Source organism: Natator depressus, chromosome 12 (genome assembly GCF_965152275.1).
Source record: "Natator depressus isolate rNatDep1 chromosome 12, rNatDep2.hap1, whole genome shotgun sequence".
NCBI lineage: Eukaryota > Metazoa > Chordata > Testudines > Cheloniidae > Natator > Natator depressus.
Window position 1 is genome coordinate 35,190,520 of NC_134245.1, and position 23,890 is coordinate 35,214,409.

The 23,890-nt window shown below is 41.6% G+C and overlaps 1 protein-coding gene across 1 annotated transcript in view; it reads left to right on the top strand.

Annotated features, from left to right (window-relative positions):
- Window positions 1–23,890, top strand: part of ATP2C2 (ATPase secretory pathway Ca2+ transporting 2) — a 44,644-nt gene that overhangs the window by 7,189 nt on the left and 13,565 nt on the right. The window contains exons 2-15 of the mRNA XM_074968842.1: window positions 5,372–5,479; window positions 7,028–7,144; window positions 8,832–8,921; window positions 9,269–9,304; window positions 9,414–9,475; window positions 12,527–12,635; window positions 12,723–12,872; window positions 12,981–13,049; window positions 13,523–13,598; window positions 13,815–13,881; window positions 16,348–16,472; window positions 19,487–19,584; window positions 20,571–20,672; window positions 22,335–22,424. Coding sequence (XP_074824943.1) covers window positions 5,372–5,479; window positions 7,028–7,144; window positions 8,832–8,921; window positions 9,269–9,304; window positions 9,414–9,475; window positions 12,527–12,635; window positions 12,723–12,872; window positions 12,981–13,049; window positions 13,523–13,598; window positions 13,815–13,881; window positions 16,348–16,472; window positions 19,487–19,584; window positions 20,571–20,672; window positions 22,335–22,424 — 1,299 coding nt within the window. The remainder of the gene's footprint in view (window positions 1–5,371; window positions 5,480–7,027; window positions 7,145–8,831; window positions 8,922–9,268; window positions 9,305–9,413; window positions 9,476–12,526; window positions 12,636–12,722; window positions 12,873–12,980; window positions 13,050–13,522; window positions 13,599–13,814; window positions 13,882–16,347; window positions 16,473–19,486; window positions 19,585–20,570; window positions 20,673–22,334; window positions 22,425–23,890) is intronic.

Here is a 23,890-nt window from a genome sequence, read left to right on the forward strand (position 1 = left end):
GCCCAATCAGGCCCTTAGAGGAAACCCAGGAAACTCTATATAAGCAGCTACCTTACAAAGCTGAGCTTCCAGGGTCCCACCCTGTTGCTGAGTGGCGTGGGTGGGACTGCACTCTGTGTGGGTCTGTGTTTAGGTTAAAAACTCCTCATGGGTGTAATCTGCACACCCTAAGGCATGAGTGTAGACCTGGAACATGTACTTCCAGTCTGCCTGTCTTTGCTTTTGAGTCAGGAAACACAATGAGAACAAGAAGGAACGCATTGAAAATCTCTCCCAAGGGAAGAGAGTGAGAGAGCGCTGTGTGTTTGTGTGTGATATGCTGTGTGGTAGCAGTGTTGAACTAATTGGGGGTGCAAGCTGGCTTGGGCGAGGGGGTCTCTGTACGTGGGACCTCTCAACTGTATTGCAAATGTTCAAGAGCCATGAGTGAGGTCAACAAAATCACGAGCCTGGCTTAAAAATTTTTTAAAATATTTTTTAAAAAATATTTAAAGTTTACATGTCTTGTGGTTTTAGAACCATCAGCGTTCACATTTTCAGGTTTATCTCTGCAACCATGAAAGCTAGAAACTTTTTTTTTTTTTCAAGTGAAAGTTGAGTTTCTGGTATATTCACAGGACTTAAGGGCCTCGGGCTGTAAGAAAAACACCAAATATTGTGAGACTCGCAATGAGAGTGGAAGAGTTGGCAACAGTGCTTAGCAGGATTAAACAGCACTCGTGACACAGCACCACAGATGGGGGCGGGAAAATACCTTGTTGTGGAATTCTAGTTTGTTTTTCCTTGGTTTTTGTACTATGCCCGTTGCTGTAATGCCATACAGAGTAGAACTTTTCAAATATCTCACACACCCACACACCCACCCCAGAGTGTTAGTCTTTTGGGGGATTGGTTTTCACCCGCTTCCAATAAATACTAAGTTGTGCTCTGTGGGAAAGCAAGGATGAAGTTTTACATTTGGAAAGGCTCCTTATTTGACCAAATCACTCGCTCTCCCAGCTTAGACTTCACCAAATTTAGCTCGCCCAACTAAATATAGGAAGGAGAAGGGAGCAAACAATACCCCAGAATGAATAACCCTAACCAAACAGAAACTAGAACTCTTCTCATGCTCTGGAGATAAGCATTTGAGAGTCGTAGAAAGCTCTGCCTCTCTCACCCTTTCCAGATTTGCTATGTGTCCCAGAGCGATCTATAATGAATCATAGATCAAAACCAACAGTAGCCAGAGAGCTAAAAGAAGATGTGACATTTTGTAAGGTGTGGTGGTGCAGAACATTATGCATGACTTGTAGCCTAAAAGTCTGCTCCTTTGTAACTTGTAGCACTGTCTGTGCTGGCCAGACAATAGTTACACTAACAATTTTTATTTTCTCCTGCCAACCCCTCCTTGAATGGTGCACTCTTTATTGTATTTAAGTAGGTTGTAGCTACATGCTAGTCTAGCACATGCCAACTCATTGCTGGAAATGGCCCGTCTTGATTATCATACACATTATAAGGAAAGTGATCACTTTAGATAAGCTATTACCAGCAGGAGAGTGGGGTGGGGGGAGAGAAAACCTTTTGAAGTGATAAACACCCATTTTTTCATGGTCTGTGTGTATAAAACATCCTCACTGCATTTTCCACTTTATGCATCCGATGAAGTGAGCTGCAGCTCACGAAAGCTTATGCTCAAATAAATTGGTTAGTCTCTAAGGTGCCACAAGTACTCCTTTTCATTTCAAACACTGTGACCTTTGTCTTGCAAAGCCATTCTGCATTTACTGAGTGGCATGTCCCAATACATGCAGATGAACTCCTTTTAATAATTGTCCCTTTGTAACAATACAGTTTATTTAAGCAAAACTTATAACTTTTATATATCAGCAAAATAAAAAATGTAATGGCTTTCCATGTATAGCTCAAATCAGTAGCTCAAATTTCAGATCAGTGGGTCTGACATTTCTCCACCTTATTAAAAGGAGTGAGTGAATTATAATTATAGATATTATAAAAGAGATTATAAAACATCTAGATAAGGCACTGGGTTGAGACTTAGGTGACCTGGGTTCTGTATCTGGCTCTGTCATTAATCAGCTGTGTGACTCTGAGAGCGTCACTTTCCCTCTCTGTGTGCCTCAGTGTCCTCCTCCACCCTTTGTTTGGATTGTAAAAGGTACTGTCTATCATTACGTTTATGTAAAGTTTCCAGCACAATGGATTCCTGTTCTCAGCTAACGTGTCTAAAGCCTACTGTAATGCAAATAATACTTAATAATAATAATGAACATAACATTGCCTAACCACCGCTTTTTCTGTAAAGGAAAATCATGCTGTTCTCTCGAGCAATATTATTTCTATCTGTCCATGTAGGGGCTTGTCCAGCTTTCATTGGGGTTGTATCTGAGAGCCTCTGAGGGAGTGAACAAATTAAAGGACAAAGGAGAACTGATGACTTATCTGGACACTGATATAGTAACGAAATGTCTGCCTAATCTAGCTGCCCGAACCAGCAACCTGCGAGTGCTGCTGCACAACGATGGCCAATCGACCTGGGATGCAAATCTTAATAAAGAGTTTGAGAAACTGAATGAGTTAATTTAAGAGGCCCCAGTCCTAAGGTACTATGACAGTAAGCACTACAGCCAGGTCTACGCTACAAGCTTGGGTCGACACAAGTTATGGCAGCATAAAGCCACCATAGTTAGTATATTGCTTGTGCCAAGTTATCCTCAGATGACTCCAAGGGGGGGTATCAATGCAGTCCTCTTAAAGCAGTATGGTCAAAACTGGACCATACACAAGTACTGGAGGTCAAGTGGCTTATGCGTCAAAGGCACTAACAAAAGTTGAGTGTTGATATGCTCAGAGAAAAAGGCTTTGACCTTAGTCCATGTGTGTAAAAAGTTTCATGTCTTTATTTATGGGAAGACAGTGTTAGCTGAAACTGACCATAAACAAAAAGAACGAGGAGTACCTGTGGCACCTTAGAAACTAACAAATTTATTTGAGCTTATTTAAGCTTTTGTGGGCTAAAACCCACTTCATCAGATGCATGCAGTGGAAAATACAGGAGGAAGATATAGTAAACCATAAACTGCTTATTATTGCCAAAAGGGCCCTTCCCTTCCCCTTCTCCTGCCCACTGAGAATACAGATCTTAGTTTTTCAGTTACAAATGTATGATTTTCAAATCAAATACAAACCTGGGAGAGATTTGATGGGAGCAGACACACTCTGGAGAGCATTCAGGGGGAGCAAAGTCCAGAGCTAGCCATTATGCATGTCAATTTGATTTTAAAAGAAAACTCTCTGGTCTCACAGGCCATGTGGACTGTGATTACCAGAGCAGCAGCTCAGGATGAGAACCTGCAGAAAGTGATTAAAGCTACTAGCACAGGGTGACTGGGACAGCATGTTCCTAGGCCCTATCACCGATTCAGGAAGAGCTCTCAGTCTCTCTCAGAGGTAGGATTTTGTTTAAAGACACTAGGATGGTGATTCTTAAGGTGTTAGAGAAAAATATGTTAAAAAGGATACATGGAGGTCATTTAGAGATTGTAAAATCTAAGAGATTGGCCTCAAATTAACAGTGCTTTGAGGAAGTTTTCAAGCCTTGTCACATATGCTAAAAATACAGACAAAGTTGAGCAAAAGAGCCCATGTTGGTGGCATAGGAAAAATTGGCCCCATTGGAGCAAAGTAGGCATAGATTTGTTTATGCTGCCTGGAAAAAACTATGCCCTCATTCATGACTTATTCTCACTTCTCTGAAATAGCTTTACTATAAGGCTTTGTCTACGATGGCAACTGAACGACAAAACTTTTGTCGTTCAGAGGTGTGAAAAAAACACACACCCTGAAAGACAAAAGTTTTGCAGATGAAAAGCACCAGTGTGAACAGCACTTTGTTGGCAGGAGCGCTCTTCTGCCAACAACATTACCACCATTCAGTGCGGGTGGAAGTTTTTTGTCGGCGGGAGAGCTCTCTCCTACCGACAGACGGCGTGGGCTGCACTTGAGTGGACATGAGTTTAAGCAGTTTGCAGTGAAGTTGTTCGCAATCCAAGGGGCTGGTGGAAAATGGTGTTTATAATAACTTGGCAACTGAAAAAGGCTGTGGATTCAGACTCATATTTAACACTGTTAAATGACAGGATGGCACCAATGAAAAGTGTTTTGTCACCTGCAGACGTTTTGCTTAACCAAAAACTTAGAGCCTGTAAGGAGTGAAGCTGACATCGGAGGAACTGGGGATCTGTAGAAGTACAAAGGAACAGATACAGCTAACCAGAAAAGCAATATGATTTGGGTCCCAGGAGCTGACACCATTCCATGAACATGGTGCAGTGTGCTTCTGTGGTCCACAGGACCACCTATGTAAGTGGCTCAGACCCTTCAGGAACCGTACCCATAATATCCATGTCCCAGCATCCCTAACGAAGGGAGGCAACATCTGTGCTAAGACCCAGAGGAGCTTACTCAGGAAGCAGAACAGCTGCACCTAATTTTCAAAAAAAGCACATGGAAAGAGGGCAGTCTCCTAGGAAGGTGGGTGCTGCTTCCAAGAGAAAAAACAATCTTCTCCACTTCCTGAGTGATTGCTGCAGACATGCACCATTTTTGGCTTGGTTGCATTGCAATTCCTTGCATAGGCATCTCCTGAGGACTTCATGAAGGAGCTTTAATTTGAGCTGACTCTAAAATAAATCACCAGCTCTCTTTCCCAGGAACAGCTTCTCTCTTCTGTACCGAGAAGGATTTCTGGTTATTTGGGGGAAAGACTCTGGAACTAGACCTGGCCATGTTCACCTTCTGCCTCTTCAGCCCATTATGTGCAACACCCTTGCTACTTCTCCCTGGAACTACTGCCAAGCGGCTGGCTGTTTTTCTCAGCATTTACCAAAGTATTTACCTGATACTTTCTTTCTCCTCCCCTCTTCCTGTAGCATGGCCTGATTTCCTGGAACCATTGGAGAATAAGTTTCCACTTCCAGCATAAAATGGACACATGCGTGCACACACACAATATAAGGGGGAACTGTATCCTCTCTCAGGAACAACTTGTGAGTTACAGGCATGATTGAGTGGTCAGACCAGCCATTCCAGCTCAGACATTGACTACCTCTGTGGTCTTGGACAAATAATTTAACCTCTCTGCCTTAACTTTCCCCATCTGTAAAACAAAGATGATAATACGTACCTGCCACAGGAGAGGGAGAGGGGTTGCAAGGGTTAATTATTTAGCTGTTAGATAAGTGTGAAGACCTATAACTGAAGGATAAGGGAAGACAGGCCAAATAAAGGGAGGAACCAAAAAACTAATGACATGACTGTACTAGCTATGTTCTTCTTCCCTAACAATTGTATTATCTGTATTACTCAGACAGATGAACGGGAATTGACAGCAATTGAACAAGAGAAAGAAGTGAAAGCTCTGCCCCCCAAAGAAGCTTGCAAATGCCATAAAGAAGACTTGGCAAAAAGTTTACATGTAAGGATGATTACATAATGCATAACCACACTTTGTGGAAATAGGGACTCACCCCAATATCCCACATTATTTTGTTCCGAGAGGGAGCTAAGCTGCGAAATTCATATCTAGTTTTAGATGCAAACTTCCTCGTGCATCAGATGGGGTTCAGATATGTCCTTTTCATTTGGGTGGCTTTCTGAGACTTAACAGTTGAATAATTGGTTTACTTTGTTCTGATCAGTGGTGATGGTGAGTTAAGTGAACCTCTGAACCGCAAATGACTTGAGTTAAAGCTTGGGCAGCACAGACAACTAACTGCGCTTGGTCCATCACCAACGGGTGGAGGATTTAGCACAGTTCTGCAAACTTGCATGCAAGATGCACAGCTTTTCAGGTGTGACAGTCTTAGTGGACATAGGACACAGGACTGGAAGGGACCTGCTGAATCATCAAGTCCAGTCCCTTGTTATTGCAGGCAACCCTGTCAAGTAATCCCTTTCATAAATGTATCAAGCTCCATCTTAAAACTTGATAGGTGGTTTGCCCCCACTACTCCTATTGGGAGGCTGCTCCACAGCCTCACTCCTCTGATGGTTAGGAACCGCCTTCTAATTTCCAGCCTAAATTCATTCATGTCCAGTTTATACCCAGTTTACTCTCATATGGCCCCATTTTCTTCCCTTAGTCCCACAGCATTCCAAGCATCTAAATCAATAATATTCATTTTGTGGCTCTAGAACCATAGATTCCCTGAAACATCACAGGGGGTTTTCCCTGGGCCTGGATCATGTGATTTACACGTAGCCATGTGTAAGAGATGATGTGGGGGAATGCACACATATATACCTCCCCGAAAGGAACACTGGGTTGCATTCTGCCTCTGGAGGAATATTTTAAATACTCAATTTATATTACAGTTTGCAAGGGGCAAAAACTAATAATATGCTGTAAGGAATATATACATGATCATATATGTATGAAAAGAATATGCTGGAGGATAGAAATCTAGGAAATGCTGATCCACTAAAGCTAGGGACCAGGGAATATTGTTGTACTAAGTATTTTATATAGTTTTTAATTTTTAGTTTATTCTCCACTACTGCCATCTCTCAAACTTGCAGACCCAATTTATTTCCATGTTTGTTTGTTCTTTTTTTTATTTGGCAAAACATTGATTATTTTTTTTCTTGTGTTTCTAGTGAACCCAGAAGTTAGTTAGTTACTTAATTGGTTTTTATTTAGTCATTCGTCAAATGGCATCACAAATCTGGAAATGGGATTTGTTAATGAATTTGTGCTCCCTCTGCTGGATTTATGATAGTAGCCTCCAAAGATTTGTAGTTGGTACAAAAGCAGTGGTTCTCTTTTATTGTTGTCTTTCATGTCTGATCATTCTGGATATTTGGTCAAGTGTCATCTGTGGGGGGAGTACAAATGAAAGCCATAAGACTTGGTCAAATATTAGATCTGAACTTGTGGCCAAATGTATTTGTTACTTTTAATGCAGCTTGATTGCATGATGCAGTTTTCCTGGATGATTTTACACTGATTTTAACCTCCCTCCAGGTTGATTTACAAACTGGACTCTCAGAGTTTTCAGTGCTACAACGCAGAATAACACATGGCTGGAATGAGTTTACAGTAGACAATACAGAACCTATATGGAAGAAATATCTAGACCAGGTAAGGATTACATGTGTAATTATGGTGCAGCCCATTAAAAGGTGGTTTCACATTTGTGCAGTAGTACTCAACAGTGAGAAAATCTGTTCTGATTGGATCTTAGTGCTTCCATATATTAGAAATTGTATGGCTTTTATTCCTGTGGCCCCGATCCAGCAATGAGCTCTGCATAGAGACACAGGGGCTCACTGAGCCTGAGGGGAAATCATTACAAACATGGACCATGATCTTGCATTACATGGAGATAGATTTAAAGATCCACCCATTTCTTAAGATGCTGTACACTGTATAAATCAAGAGCCTTATCATTCTTTGCACCACTTGCATAACAATATTCATTTCCTACTCAGGCCAGTGATAAAAGAATGAAAGGTTGTATAAAGAAAGTGATAACTGGAGTATATTCTGATTTCAGTTACGACATAGTTCAGTGAATGAAACTGATGAGCACTAAATCTTCTGCAAAAAAGGATGAACTGTGTAAAACTCAGATGAAAGTTAACTTCAGCTCTTGTGCTAGAGTAAGAAATGCCATATTGCGATATCACTTTGAAGATTGAGTGATTCAAATAATGCAAGAAACAAACTATCGAGGTGGTGTCTTTAATCTTATTCTTCCTAGGCTGAGTTATCCTTCATTAGGTGCACATGGAATCTCATGTTTATTAACGGATCTCACAAGCTGAATGTAACTTACATCTGTGCCTTGGAGCTTTTACCAGAACAGGGATTATTTTTTGATAGAGATTAATTGTTGTGATTTTCTTACTAATCAGTTTTGCCTCTGGTTGCACTTTAGATGGATCCTAAGGATTGTAAATTTTGTTTATTTTATTTAAGGGTTCATTTTTATTTCACTGATTTCTCCCCCCCACACACACACACACTTATTCAGTGTCCTTTAAGCAGCTTCATAGAACCATCAGTAAATTTTCTACTCTTGTTTCTAAAGCATTCTTTGTGCCTAATTAAAATTGACACATGGGTGCTTTGCTCCCCACCTGCTTGACCCTTTTAGCAAGGGATTTTCTTTTGAGGGTACAGAATGGATTTTTTTTAGTACAGTCATGCTCTCTAACAACCCTTCAGTCTCCTAGGAAGTGTTACTTGTTGGAGTACACAATTCAGACTGATAAATTTGAATGACCTGTAACGTACATTTTTAAATTTCACTGTGGCCTGGCTCCTTTCACTTACTGTACAGTATTTTATGCAATCTTTTGTTAAGAATGGGAACTAAGGACTTGAGTTTCACAATTGACTTCAATGGGAGCTGGCTCAAGCCCGAATTCCTCTAAGGTGTATCTTCATAACCCTTGGCAGAGTGGGGGGAATGGAGTTTCTTTCTTTATCTTACTTAACTCAATTACATCACTTCCAATGGTTACTAAGTGAGGTCAAGATTTTCACAAATAGAAGCTTAAAATTAGGCTCCTAAATCCATATTTAGGTCCCTAAATAAATGGCCATATTTTCAAAAGACCCAAGCATCCAACAGTTCCTATTTATTTGCAAGAATGATGCAGTAGCACTAATTAAAGGAATTCTTTGTATCAATTAGATGTTTCTTCTTACTTCTAAAGAAGTCCAGCATTAAACTGTGTCACTAACAGTGAACTAATGAGGATTATTTTTCTTAAATAAAATGGTTTTTTGAAACAAAAAAAAAAATCTCTTTTTATTTTAGTTTAAGAATCCGCTCATTCTATTGCTGCTGGCTTCTGCTTTAGTAAGTGTAATTACTAAAGAATACGAGGATGCTGTGAGTATTGCAATGGTAAGTTATTCACCTGGAAGTGGAATCCCCTGGAAATTGAAGCTAGACACATTCAGACAGGAAATAAGGCATACAGTTTTAACAGTGGGGGTAATTTAACAGTGGATCAGGTTTATGGAGGATTCTCCATCACTGGCCATTTAAAATCACGATTGGATGTTTTTTTCTAAAAGAGCTGGTCTAGGAATTATTTTGGGGGAGTTCTATGGTGTGTGTGATACCCAGGGTCAGACTTATATGATCACAGTAGTCCCTTCTGGCCTTAGAATCTCAGAATCACCTGTAAGGCAAGCTCTGCATTAGCTGCAGTTAACATGCCCATGCATTTAATACCTCTTTCTCTTTAGGCAGTAATAATTGTGGTTACAGTGGCCTTCATTCAGGTACGTCCTAAGAATCCTTAACTTTGCAGCATAGCTCTGCATCTCAGTTTATGGCCCATTTGAAGTAATCCTGCTTTTGTAACTTAGTTTTATGCTGCTCTCTCATAAGGAGTATCGCTCTGAAAAATCTTTGGAAGAGCTCAACAAACTAGTCCCCCCAGAATGTAACTGGTAAGTCATGCAGAGCTATTCATTTTCTTTTAGTTCAGGTTGTGGGGAATAAGCCAGATAACAAAGGCAACAATTCTGATGCTTGTGCACGTAATGAATTGCTGATAACTGTCTTTGGATGGGTCATTTTATGGGTGTCCAGTTGGTAATAAGAACAGGAGTACTTGTGGCACCTTAGAGACTAACAAATTTATTTGAGCATAAGCTTTCGTGGGCTACAGCCCACTTCATATATCTCCCTCTTATGACTTGCCCTGGTGTTCATAGTTGCAGGAATTCTCCTTTAGCGGAGATGGCTGAAGTTCGTGTTTCGGTGCTTACATTCCTGGGTTTGAGCCCCGGTGATTAGCATGGGGTTTATATGTGTGTAGCCAAAGGTGCCTTACACATGATCCAAGGGATGAGCTAGCTTCAGTCAATAAGATTGAGAGTCTAGCTACACCTGCAAGTCAAATATTGGTTTCTGAGTTGTGCAATAAAAATTTTTTTGCCAGTGAGCATATGGAAATAACCATCAATCCCAGGTTGGCATTTGTGCCCGATGGACTGAGAAATGATCCTACCATATTTGTTAGGCTTCCTAACCCCCACTAACGTGCCCCAGGGGGGAGGAGGGGAGAGTAGGATTTCTCATTCTATTTTATACAGATCTATCTTATTTCCATTTCCTTTTGGTTTTTTGGCCTTGTGACTGAATCCTTGAACTAATCCCCCCTGTACCATCTTTGCACCACTGCTGTCTGTAATTCATATGTACTGAAGGCTGCTCTGAGTAGTACCAGCTGCCAGCGACCCCCTGCCAAAGGATAAATCCATCATCTGGAAATTCCTGAAGTGTAAGGATGGCCCAGACATGTCCCCTTTTCTTTGGATACAACCCCCCTAAACTGGAAGCTGGAGAGACTGGCAAAGGAGTCACTACAGCAAGTTTACACATCTGATGATTCCCCAGTACAGGGGGAATCCCCCACTGGCCATATTCTCTGGCATTAGGGTACCTTTACCCTGGGAGATCCACAAAAAGCAACTCTAATGGACTGAAGGTCCTGGCCCATTGGTGTGCATATTAGGGATTTGCATACAACCAAGTTGACACCTGTCTACTGATGTGCATGTGCAAATACCCAATTTACATGCAGGATATTTGGGCATAAATTAACCATATGTCAATACATGCATTCATTGCACATGCTGAGTTTACAAATGTTTCTCTGCATATGATACAGTTTGACTGTATTTATGTCCGTTATGTTGTATAGTGTATCAAATCTTATTGGTCTGACTGCTTTAGTGTTAAGGATCAACTTTCTAGATTACAAAAAGCCTTTTACTACTTGTTGTGATGGGTTCGGTCACAGAGACCCCCTTGGGACTCTCGCCTGATGTGCTGAGATTTCCTCTGAGCCCATTTTCCCTGCCAGCTTGTTGAGCCAGACACTGTGTTGTTAGGCTGCTGCAACACAGACCCAGTCTGGGCCATGCCCCCCAAAGCTGCAGACTTTAACCAAAAACTGCTCAGCAGGTCCCCTATCTCCAGCACCCAGACACCCAGTTCCCAATGGGATCCAAATCCCAGATAAATCCGTTTTACTCTGTATAAAGCTTTATACATGGTAAACTCATAAATTGTCTGCCCTCTATAACACTGATAGAGAGATATGCACAGCTGTTTGCTCCCCCAGGTATTAATCACTGACTCTGGGTTTATCAATAAACAAAAGTGATTTTATTAATTATAAAAAGTAGGATTTAAGTGGTTCCAAGTAATAACAGACAGAACAAAGTAAGTTACCAAGGAAAATAAAACAAAACACGCAAGCCTAAGCCTAATACATTAAGAAATTGATTACAGGTAAATCTCACCCTTGGAGGTGTTCCAATATGCTTCTTTCACAGACTAGACACCTTCCTAGTCTGGGCCCAATCCTGGTACAGTCCTTGTTAGTTCCAGCTCAGGTGGTAACTAGGGGATTTCTTATGACTGGCAGCCACCTTTGTTCTGTTCCACCCCCTTTTATAGCTTTGGCACAAGGCAGGAATCTTTTGTCTCTCTGGGTCCCCACCCCTCCTTCTAAATGGAAAAGCACCAGGTTGAAAATGGATTCCAGCATCATGTGACATGTTCACATGTCCTGTGATACCCTTAGTCTCCATTTCTCCAGGGCTGGCCCGCATGTACCCTAGGAGGTTTGCAAGTAAACAAAGCTTTTACAACCAATTGTCCTAGTCAACGGGAGCCATCAAGATTTTAAACCACCATTAATGGTCAACTCTTTGCATAATTACAATAGGAGCTCAGAGTTATACTTCATATTTCTAGCTTCAGATACAAGAATGATACATTCATACAAATAGGATGAATATATTCAGTAGGTTATAACCTTTGTAATGACACCTTACAAGAGACCTTTTGCGTAAAGCATATTCCAGTTACATCATTTTCACATTCATAAAGCATATGGAGTGTAACGTCACACTTGTATCCTTGAAAATCAGCTCTATCATGACGAATACAAATAAATGGTTCATGTTGGAGTTATAATTATTGTGTCAAAAACGAGGCCTGGCCTTTTCTACTTCAATGGTCTTAGAACTTTATACCTTACAAATACTCCAGTTACCTTCGCCTATTTCCTCCAATGAATTTCACAGAGTAGGCACCTAATCTTTTCAAAGGTGAACATTTAGTACAGCAACATGGAAAAACACCAACGGTAATTCTACCTTTAAACAGCTTGCCAAGTATGATGGTCTTTTGCATCGGCCTGTAAGCAGTCTTTAAAGTTCAAACTGCGGGGAAAGCACTCCAATTCAGGATATTCAGGTTAAATGTACATTATTACTGAAATCTAAAGCTTCCATAATCCACCCATCTGTTTGTGCATTAAAACTAAATTCAGGGTAGGCATATAATCTCCTTTCCTTATTCTTAGTTAGATGATAAACTCTTATTTAGATTGGATCATCTCTGGGGCAAGGACCTGGTCCTTATATTTGCCTAGCATGCTGTTTGGCCTATTTAAATACTATCATTTTCTCAATGTAATGCAGCATAAGGGAAGGAAAACTGCAGCATCTTCTCGCCCGAGACTTGGTCCCAGGAGACATTGTGTGTCTTTCTATTGGAGACAGGGTTCCTGCAGATATCAGACTGATAGAGGTAAACACCAGCTCACACATAAATGATAACATCGGTTTGCTAGTCTATGTTGTGATAAAGGCTCCACATAGTTACATTTTTAATTAGGTTACAGACCTGTTGGTGGACGAATCCAGTTTTACTGGAGAAGCTGAGCCTTGCAGTAAGACTGATGATCCCTTACTGGAAGTTGGAGACCTAACAACACTGAGTAATGTTGTTTTCATGGGAACACTGGTGCGATATGGGAAGGGAAAAGTGAGTCCTATATACTCTCCATATCATCCACCTCTAGATAATAGCTAGAGAATCTTTTAAGTAAGGTCAGTATTTTGCACGATGCTCATTGCTATTTTCCTAATACAGGGGATAGTTATTGGAACTGGTGAAAACTCACAGTTTGGAGAGGTGTTTAAATTGATGCAAGCGGAAGAGGTAAGGGACAAGAATTCTGTTTGTTTTGTTGGTACAGTGCTGTGTGGTACTGTCACGGGACCCGAGTCTCCACATTGTTACTCAAATACTGGAGGTCAAATGGCTGTTTGTAGGTAGGGTGGTCATGAGCTTCAGGCATTGCAGTAGGATTTAAGAGAGCTGGGTTCAAGTCCCAGCTCTGCCACAAACTTTGAAGACTTTGAGCATGTTACTTATCCTCTCTGTGCCTCAGGTCCCCATCTGTGAACTGACTAATGCTTCTGTCTTGTCTTTTGAGATTATAAACTCTTTAATGGACATTTTTCTCTCACTGTGTATATGGTGTACAGTGCCTGCACAATAAGCCCCCAATCTCAGTTTAGGGTTGCTCCAGTGGTAATAATTATGGCTGTATTTATTGTTACTGATTCTACTCACACACCTCATTTTACATAACAGAAACCAATTTTGTTTTTTTCTCTTCAACTTTCCAGACCCCTAAAACACCTCTCCAGAAAAGCATGGATAAACTGGGGAAACAACTTACCCTTTTCTCCTTTTGCATAATTGGTGAGTTGGCCCGAATGCTCTGCATAAACTATGATCCATTCCATTATGAGTGTATTCCGGTGTCCCTGGAGCAACTTTTTCAAAAGGGCCCTTTCACGTGGAGTGCCTCAGTTTTTGAGTGTCCAGCCTGCGATGACTTGAGATGAAAGATATCTTGAAATCCCTCACAGATCCTTAACTTCCATTTTTTAACTGGCTTTCCCCCCCTTCTCCTAGGTTTAATAATGCTGATTGGCTGGTTGCAAGGAAAGCATCTTCTCAGTATGTTCACTATTGGAGTGAGGTGAGGATTGGAAAGAACTCTTTTATTATTACAGTGAAACACGTCCCGCTGAGTGTTTGCATTTAAGAGGTTGCTTGAGACAATGGAGGGGACTTTTTTCTGTGGGGGGAAAAAAAAGCTCAGTACTTGTGTTAGTCTCTTAATATGGGGCTTGGTTCTGCACAACAGAAGCCAATGGGCGTTCTACTGTTGATTTCAGTGAATATGGAATCTGACCTTACTATTCATTTAATGGGAAATGAAGGAACAAAAGAAGGCTGGAGGTTTTATTTTATTTTATTTTTGGGGGGGAAACAGACTGGTGCATTTAGGTGCATTATATCACTAATGTCTGAATTCTGCCATGAACATATTTCCACTGAGCAGTGCCTTGGAAGACATCCACATAAGCATAGCCTTCCTCGATCCCTGCCATAAAAGTCCTGCAAAGTCTTAGTAGGCAGCAATTTTAAAACAAACACAAGAAAGCACTTCTTCACACAATGTACAGTCAACCTGTGGAACTCATTGCCAGGGATGTTGTGAAGGCCAAAAGTATAACTGGGTTCAGCAAAGAATTAGATAAGTTCATGGAGGATACGTCCATAAATGGCTATTTAGCCAAGATGGTCAGGCATACAACCCTGTGTTCTGGTTGTCCCTAAACCTCCAACTGCCAGAAGATGGGACTGGATGACAAGGGATGAACCACTGAAAATTGCCCTCTTCTGTTCATTCCCTCTGAAGCATCTGGCACTGGCCACTGTCAGAGACAGGATACTGGCCTAGATAGATGATAGGCCTGACTCAGTATGGCCATTTTTCTATTCTTATCTCTATGCTATGAAGTAAGAGGAATATTATATCTGCAAATTATTAGCCCTTCTCTGACTTGTTTATAAAGCCAGGAATGTTACATCTGTGCCTGACATACGGAAATACATGCACAACCTCTTAGTCAAATACTATAAACCAACTGTTTAAGTAATATTTGGAAAATGGATCCTTAAGTGTTGCCATAGCTCTAAGATTACTCATTATCTAGCACTGTGTGGAAATAAAAATATGGATGAAGGTCAACATGGAAGGAACTAAAGTAGTTTGGTTTCATACTCACAATGGCTAGGGGGACACTGATGACAAAGGAGAAAAAAGTTTGTCAGCAATTCTTGACTCAGAATTTCAAAGGTGCTGAGAAACAAAGCTCCAACTGGCTCCAGTTTGGGCTGAATCTGGGTCTACTACATCCCAAGCCAGTGTTCTGACCACCAGTTTATTGGCTATCCTGGGGTCTCTTGCTCGCATTTTTTTGTGAATTTTTTTTCCAAAGGTCTCAGTTTCACTCTTTATCAGAATGAAAACAAATTTCAAAGTTTCAACATTTTCTGAAAAATGGAATTGTTGTTTTCTGGCCAGCCTTAGTACTAATCACCCCAGGAAACTGAGCCCGCCCGAGTTGTCTGAAATTTGACACTCGGAAATTCAGGCAATTAAAATCGGTAGTCAGTTTTGAAAATGTTTGCCTTAACTGATGTTTTAATCCTGAGTTAGTTTTTATGCTTAATATAAACATTTATTGCCTTGTAACAGCAGATATCCTTTATGACCCATTCATACCTGGCTACAGAACAACAGAGGGTTATAAAATGATTGTCAGTATTTTCTCTGGAATAACTATGCATAGTGCCAGATGCCAGTCTGGTTTACTAGTAGGCTATGTCTACACTACCGCGGTAAGTTGACCTATGCTACACAACTCCAGCTACGTGAATAACGTAGCTGGAGTCGACGTATCTTAGGTCGAGTTACCGCAGGGTCTACACCGCAGGGGGTTGATGGGAGAAACTCTCCTGTTGACTTACCTTACTCTTCTCGTCGGGGGTAGAGTACAGGGGTCGACTGGAGAGTGATCTGCTCTCCATTTGGCGGGTCTTCACTAGACCCACTAAATTGACGGCTGGTGGATCGATCTCATAGCATCGATCCCGGCTGCAGTGTAGACGTAGCCTATGGCACCAAGAGATCCTTTGGGAGTCCAGGCTACACAGAATAGAATTAACTCTCTAGCTTTAGAATAGAATAGCTTTGATGCATCTAGGAGAGGAGGTCAGTCGGTATGATTGAACCATGCTGCCAAGCAAGGTTGAATCTTCATCTTCAGAGATTAAAAATCCCAAATTCCCAGATGTAAGGAAATGAACTATCCCTGGCAATGTTCAAAATTGTGCTCACTCTCCAGACTCATTTAAATGGAGAAGGACATGCAGAGGATTATTGTACGTATTTATATTGCATTATGTATTGGGAATGTGAGCTGTTAATATTCAACAGTCACGAGATTTCCATTCCAGACCGTCACATTCAAGAGGACATTCATGCCTTCTGGAAATGCTTATTTGCAATGTTCGAGTGTATGCTTGGGTGCAGCGCCTTGTGGTGTGACCCATTGTAACTGGAAACCTGTTCTTTTGCTATACTGCAACCCAGCCTGGCTGTGGCTGCCATCCCAGAGGGGCTACCTATTGTGGTCACGGTGACGCTGGTGCTGGGCGTTCTAAGGATGGCCAAGAAAAGAGTGATTGTGAAGAAGCTACCCATAGTAGAAACTCTAGGTAAGGCTGATGGTGGTCACATCCAAAACCAAAGCCATGTATTCATCTGTCCAATCTATACAAACCTGCAACCAAATTGGCTACTAGCTTGCTTAGATAACCCAGGGGACTGGTGTTATGACTTGAACCAAGGGCTGGAGCAACCCAATAACCCAAATTCTTAACAATTATCTCTCTCTTCCTCTTCACCCCCCACCATGTTATTCATCCTCTTCCTTTAGTCCCAAGGGCCACTAAAGTGGCATACCAGGAACACAGCCAAGATCAAATGGCTAATGCACTGTTGTCACCCTTTCTTTCCTTGGAATTGGCTGTCCTTAACCAGCCCTTCTCTCCTCCTAAGACCTGCCTATCTTGCCCCTGCACCCAGGCTTCGCCTCTTCACTTCCTTCCCACTTTGTTGGTCCATATGCTTCTCCTGTTCTGTACCTGGCTGGAAAGCAGCTGCTGCCCCTGCACTAGAGCAACTGGCACAATGGTATAGGCCAACTCAACTGCTGTTCTTCCCTGTCTACCTGCCCACCTCACTGATATTCCTCTGCCTCCTCTTCACAATGGCACGCCCAAAATCACTGTCTCCCAGTAGGCTCCCTGGCCCTATGGGTTAGTATGGAGCATTGCATGAAGGGAAACGGAGATGTCCTATATTGAGCACCACTCTCCATTCTGATGATGGAATGCATTCAACTACATCTAGGACCACAAGGCAGCATCATGCAGCTTCACATGGCTACTGTGGAGCCTTACCCTGCATTTATGACACAGATATAACTCCCATTGACTGAGGAACAGGGAACATGGGACTGGAAGGGATCTCCTGGCTCTCTGAGTCCAGTCCCCGACTATCACAGGCAACCCTGTCTCATAATCCCATTTTAAAACGAGTTGGGTGGTTTGCCCCCTCTACTTGCATTTAAAGGCTGTTCCAGTACCTCACTCCTCTGATGGTAAGAAACCTTCTAATTTCCAGCCTAAATTTTTATTCATGGCCAGTTTAGCCCCATTTGTTCTTTCACCAACATTGTCCTTAGCTTAAATAGCTCTTTTCTCTCCCTGGTGTTTATCTCCCTGATATTGAAAGCAGTCGTGTTCCTTTGTGCCCTTGTTAGGACTCCAGGATCAGGGTCCCTGTTTGCTAAGCAGCAACAGAGTCCTCTCACCCTTATCTCCATTTTATCTGCACTGACTCTAACACCAGGACATGTGAAGCTGCCTGCCGCAACCCCATAAAGAATTGATTGGATTCTAAAAGTGCCAGCCCTGAATGGGCCTTTTCATCCAATAACTAGGAACTTTGGAAGAATGTCCGAGCATTACAAGGAGCAACATTCTCCTACTTGTTAACAACACTAGTCCACAAAACTTTTGTAAAGAGCATATTTGTCCTTCATTCAACTTTTTATTTAATTCTGCGCATAATTAAATTCAGACTAATGAAAGATAATGATTTGCTCTGCACTAATCCTTCAAAATTGCAATTAACTTAATCACAGGCCAATCTCCTTTCTTCTGTCTGGGTTCTTGTATGGCCCTCGTCATCATCACCGTATCTGAACTCAACCCATTTTGCCACCTTCTGGGGAAATGATTCCGTCCATTTAAGTGACTAAAATTAGAGGACCTGATTTTCCTTTACATGAAAGCCTCTTTGTACTGCTGTAGCAGTGTAAACTGGCCTTAAAATGGGCATCAGGCTAATTCACTCCCACTCTAAATCTGCTTTACGTTGTCAGTGCAGTGCAAAGAGGCATTAGTGTAAATGAGAATCAGGTCCAGAATTTGTGTTGTGTTGAATTGTATTGCATTTGCATTGAAATGTTTTATTATTTCCAAGCAGAGTTTGAATGTGGAATTGCCTCTCTATCTGCCCTAGGGACTCTTATGGCCCCCATTATTGTCATAACTAAGCACCTCAGCATCTTCAATGTAGTTATCCTCACAGCACCCCTGTGAGGTAGGGAACAGCTTTTATCCCATTGTACAAATAGGGAATGGAGACACAGAGGGTGTGTCTATACTGCACCAAAATGCCCGCAGCTGGCCCGAGTCAGCTGACACGGACTCGAGGGGCTTGGGCGGTGGGGCTACAAAATTGTTAAGTAGCTGTCTCAGCTCAGACATCTACACTGCAATTTTATAGCCCGGGTTCTGCAAGCCTGAGTTAGCGGAGTCGGGCCAGCTGTGGGTGTTTTATTGCAGTGTAGACAAATCCTGTGAGGCTAAATGACTGTCCCAAGGTCCCATAAAAGGTTTGTGGTGGAGCAGGGACTTAGAATAGAATAGAATATCAGGATTAGAAGGGACCTCAGGAGGTCATCTAGTCCAAGTCCCTGCTCAAAGCAGGAACAATCCCCAATTTTTGCCCCAGATCCCTAAATGGCCCCCTCAAGGACTGAACTCACAACCCTGGGTTTAGCAGGCCACCGAACCCATCTTGACCCAAAACAAAAATAGGTGCCATTGGAATCCCCCTTGCACCATCGTCCAAGAGAATGAAGAACTGCTGAGTGAGTCTTTGGGTGCCTGGGCACCCATTGTCTCTCCATCTGTCTCCGGCTGCTGGGGTTTTGTCTTTTATTCCCATATTTCCTCCCAGCTGGTCGGTAGCTGCTGCATTAGCGCATGATCTTGCTGCTTCTGATCGCTTCCTCAGAAATTAATGCCTTCTCTGAACCATGCAACATGTGACGTTCAAGAGTGATGGAACCTTCCTTCCAATAGCTGTCTCCTCCCAGCTCCCAAACCCAAATCATATACATGGTAGTACAGTGCCTTATCAAGACACTGGAGAGGCACAAACATGTTTGCACTGGTTTTCTCTGTAGCCCTTAATGAGGGGTTAGAAAATTCACCCAGCTTTTTGTATTTTGTTCTTTCTCTCACATAGGTCTTTGCCCAGTAATGGCTCATGTTTGTAACATACAAGTAACATGTTATAACATTTCTATGGCATCTAATCTAGTTGCTCATTTACACGTTGCATTAGTTCTGATAAAATTTTTTCCTCCCATCAGGTTGCTGCAATGTCATCTGTTCAGATAAGACAGGGACTTTGACAGCCAATGAGATGACAGTCACTCAGCTAGTAACCTCAGATGGATTCCAGGCAGAGGTATGATCCATGAAATCATACAGACTTCATCGTTCAAGCCCACAAGAGATTGCTCACATTTAATTTAGCATAGGTCCAGTCCTGGACGTCCATCAGTCTCAGTTCTTTGCATGGTCAATTCCTATATAAGATGTTCTAAATGTACGTGTATTTATATTAGACTACGGGCTTATTCCTTGTGCATCTGAAATTCCCGCTGACATGAATGGGAGCGTGGGGTGTTGAAGGAATGCCGAATGAGGCCCCATAGTCACAGAAGCTGCTCAAGCAACGTGAGCATGCTGTACTTGAAAGAGCGTGGTTGATGAAATCACATATGCTTTGCACACAAAGCTCCCAGCAATATCATGAGCATAAACACAAATGTTAGAATATTTAGATGGTCCTGCCAGCAGTGCTAATGCTGCTGTTGGCATTTCTAGCAGAAACATTTTCAACATTTTCAAACATTTACTAGCAGGTTGACTTGATGCGTTTTTTTTTTTTTTTTAAATAGCCATGGGGCCTGATTAGCTATGGCCTTGCATGTTGTCATCACACCAGTGCATAGTGGGTGTAAACTACTACCATAAAAGACAGTGGAGAATCACACCTTCAGCAATCAATAATCATAAAACAGGAGCATAGGTTAGTATATTGTATTCCAGCTGGCAAATCTAATGTAGCTGCACCTAACTAAGAATTTGGCCCATTGATTGAACTGTACCCAAACTTTAAAGCCCATGATGATCAAATAGGATTGAAAGATGGCAGAGTGAGTTTTCTCATCCCTAGATAGTACTGCACTTTGATTATTACAGTATTTGCCACCTTAGCTATAAATATTGCTCCCAGCAAAACACATTAATCCCAGCATGCCTTGAAAATAGATCATAAATGTCCCCAGAGATGTTGTGCTGTATAAGGAGAAAATATTGATTGTCATATATTTCAGCTAGACACTGGGAAATTTTATGTATGCACCTTCCAAATTTATTTTCCCCCAGGTGAGCGGGGTTGGATACAGTGGGAAAGGAAGTGTGTGTCTGTTACCATCAAAGGAAGTTATTAAGGAATTTTCCAATGTCTCAGTAGGAAAGCTAGTGGAGGTAAGTAGAAAATATGAATCAAACTACTCCATTTTCACTCAATTATAATTTATGATGCTCTCCTTGTATGATGAATGTTACTGAAACTGCACTTTTATTGACTCTAATTGAACATGTCCTTGCTATAGCAAGAGGACCTAGAGAAGGGTTTTGTGCAGTTATTATATCAGACATGACAGTGGTTTATAGCAGGTGACAATCATCAGAAATATCTAGGGAGAAGCCAGAAACATTGGCTTGCAGAAATGCTTTGCAATTTTGGATAAGAGTTTATGCAGTGGTGATGCATAGAACAAGGAGCAACTAACTTTATTAGTTTTTGTTTGTGTAGAGTAGCTGCAATTCCAAAATACAGCCAGCTGGTTAGGCAGAATCTTCACTGATTTCAGAAGGTACTGGGGATCTGATTTTCATAGACATGCATGTGCAATTTTTACCACTAATTTTGCACATGCAATTGTATGTGGAAATCAAATACTTGCATATGCAAATAGCCTGAACTGGAACCTCAGATTTAATCGCCTTTCAGTTTTGGGAAGGGGTTGATCCAAACCCACCCCTCAGATTTATATTGCATGTTAGAGCCACAATTAGAAGGGACTAGTCTTTCCAGGTTGGATTTGTAGAGCTGATTCAAAGAGAGGGAAATCATGAAAATATAGTCCAACATTTGCATGTTCATTTTTCAAAATTTAAAAGATTAAATGTTAGAAGAGGGACAGGCGGACCCGGGGCGGATTGAGTAGATGGGCTTCTTTATTGCGATACTTGTTTCCCTCGACCCAATTGTCGAGTAACCACTGAATTAGTTACAGCACACTCCTTTTATCTAAGTTAGTATATAAATACCTACATTTACTACAATGCCTCCAAAACCCTTATTGAGTAATATGAACACCCATACCAGGAATATAATTATTCCTGCCTCTATTTACTGTTTACAACATTAAGCATATCCTACAGACATTTTTACTTTGAAGATGCATTTCTCTGCAGTAATTGTAGCCACAAGTTTCCCCTAATCAGCAGTTTGCACGGAAGGAAGGAAGGGGCCATGACCCTGAGCTCATTTATGTAGCTGGGCAAGGACGGGAGAGGGAGATAACCCTGCTTTACCGAAAAGGTATCCTTTAGATCCCCACATTCCTTATGCAGCTGCATCGCTTATCAATCCTTAACATGGAGAAGGGAAGGGAGAGGGGTAGCACTTTATCTATCAAGCAAAGAGACGGTGCCTTCCCGTGCCTTCCTCCCTAATACCATGCTAGCAGTTACCTAGGTCTTTACTTAACCCTTACCTACCCCAACATTCAATATTTTTACCAGTTCTACTGATTTGGAAGCTCCTCAAACTGGTGGAAAAGTACAAGAGCCATCTTGTGAAATTGCTGGTATTTTGATCCAAAATATTACGCGATGGCTGTGCCACTGAACTTGACCCTTAGCCCTCAGATTCAACCTTGATGCCAATTTCTGACCTTGGGTTTTAACCTATCCTGGATCTGGATCCCACCTCCTTAGTTTAGCTCACCTTGACATGAACAGGAAGCTGTCACAATGCAGCCATTCTAGCTCTGCAATATCTTACCAGTTAGTTATAGGGAGATATGTAACGTATAATATTTCATATAAAAATAATGTATGCAAATATATCACTTTTAGGCTGGCTGTGTAGCTAATAATGCTATTATCAGAAAAAATACTGTGATGGGCCAGCCAACGGAGGGAGCCCTTATTGCTCTTGCGATGAAGGTAGGGTTTCTTATATTTGTTTGTCTTTTGCAGATTTCTTCAAGCTAGGGTCAGGTTCTGTGTAGGTAGTAAAATAATAGCTCCCTTATATGAGCTGGGGAGAAAGAGAATATGGTCCTTTAGTAACCCAGAAACTTGCAAAATAAGCTGAATTCACTGGACATTATCTATTGCAGTCAGTAATTGAACAGACTGACTTCAGATTCTTCTTGCTTCTTTTTGGTCCTTCTTGCAAGAATCTTTGTCCCCTCTACCCCAGCGCGCGCGCGTGCACACACACACACACACACACACACACACACACACACACACACACCTATGCCTGCTGCCACAGGCAAACACCTTCACAGAGCATTTCCATGCTATAGCAATAATGGTTTTACTTGGCTGGTTTGTGTAGTTACACTGCACAATGGATTTCTTTTGGGCTGAAATCAGACTCCTTTCCATTGTTCTGCAGATACCAGTGAGGAAATAGCAGACAAATGAACGAACAAACAAGCCAAATTAGAAGTCATGGCAGAGAGTTTTCTTGTATTTTTGTCAATCTGTTACTTCCTTACCTTTTTTCCTACAGTTGTGAAAAACAAAGAACTCTATTGATTGTTCTATTGACCTTCCTGTGTAGAGTGCAAAATACTGTCCACCACAAACAATGGACCTGATTTAGCACTGCATTGCACCTCATGTAGTCACTTTCACCTGTGTGAATGCTACCATTGTGATTTGGAAAAGTATCAGAGCCGAGTGATTTTTTGTTTGTTTGTTTTTTTTTATAAAAGCGGTCGAAATCAGAGTGACAGGAAACGCCCCCCAAAAATGGAACCTTCGGAATATAGCAACATCAGTGCAGGGCATGGCTTATTTGACTACATGACATTCAGCATGTTAAATATGAGCAGTGTGTCACAATTTGGACAGAATGTATTTTTCAAGTTGTCAGCTCCCTAGAGGAACACTCTGAGGGGGCTTTTTGGAGTTCAGTTCCTTTCTGAGCTGAGGCTATAGGAAATAAATGAAACCACTGCCCATTCTTTGCAATCTTCCTCTTTTTCGAAGGGTGGAATGTGTACGAATCAACAGAACGATGGTCCTGTAATTAAAGCACAAGACCGGGAGTCAGGAATTTTGGGTTCTATTCTGAGCTTTGACACAGACTTGGGAAAGTTACATAGGCCTAAATGTTCATAAATGTCCATTAATTTCTGAGTGCCCAGATTAAGACACGAAGGCCCTGAATTTCAGAGTTGAACACCCATAACTGCAGATGAAGTCAATGAGCATCATGGCTACTCATCACTTCTGAAAACTGGGCTTTTCATAAATTCCAAGGCCAGAAGGGACCACTGGGATCTTCTGGTCTGACCTTCTGCGTAGCCATAGAACTTCCCCAAAATAATTCCTAGCACAGAGCTTTTCGACAAACCTCCACACAGGCTTAAGGTATATCAAATTAGGCAGCCCAG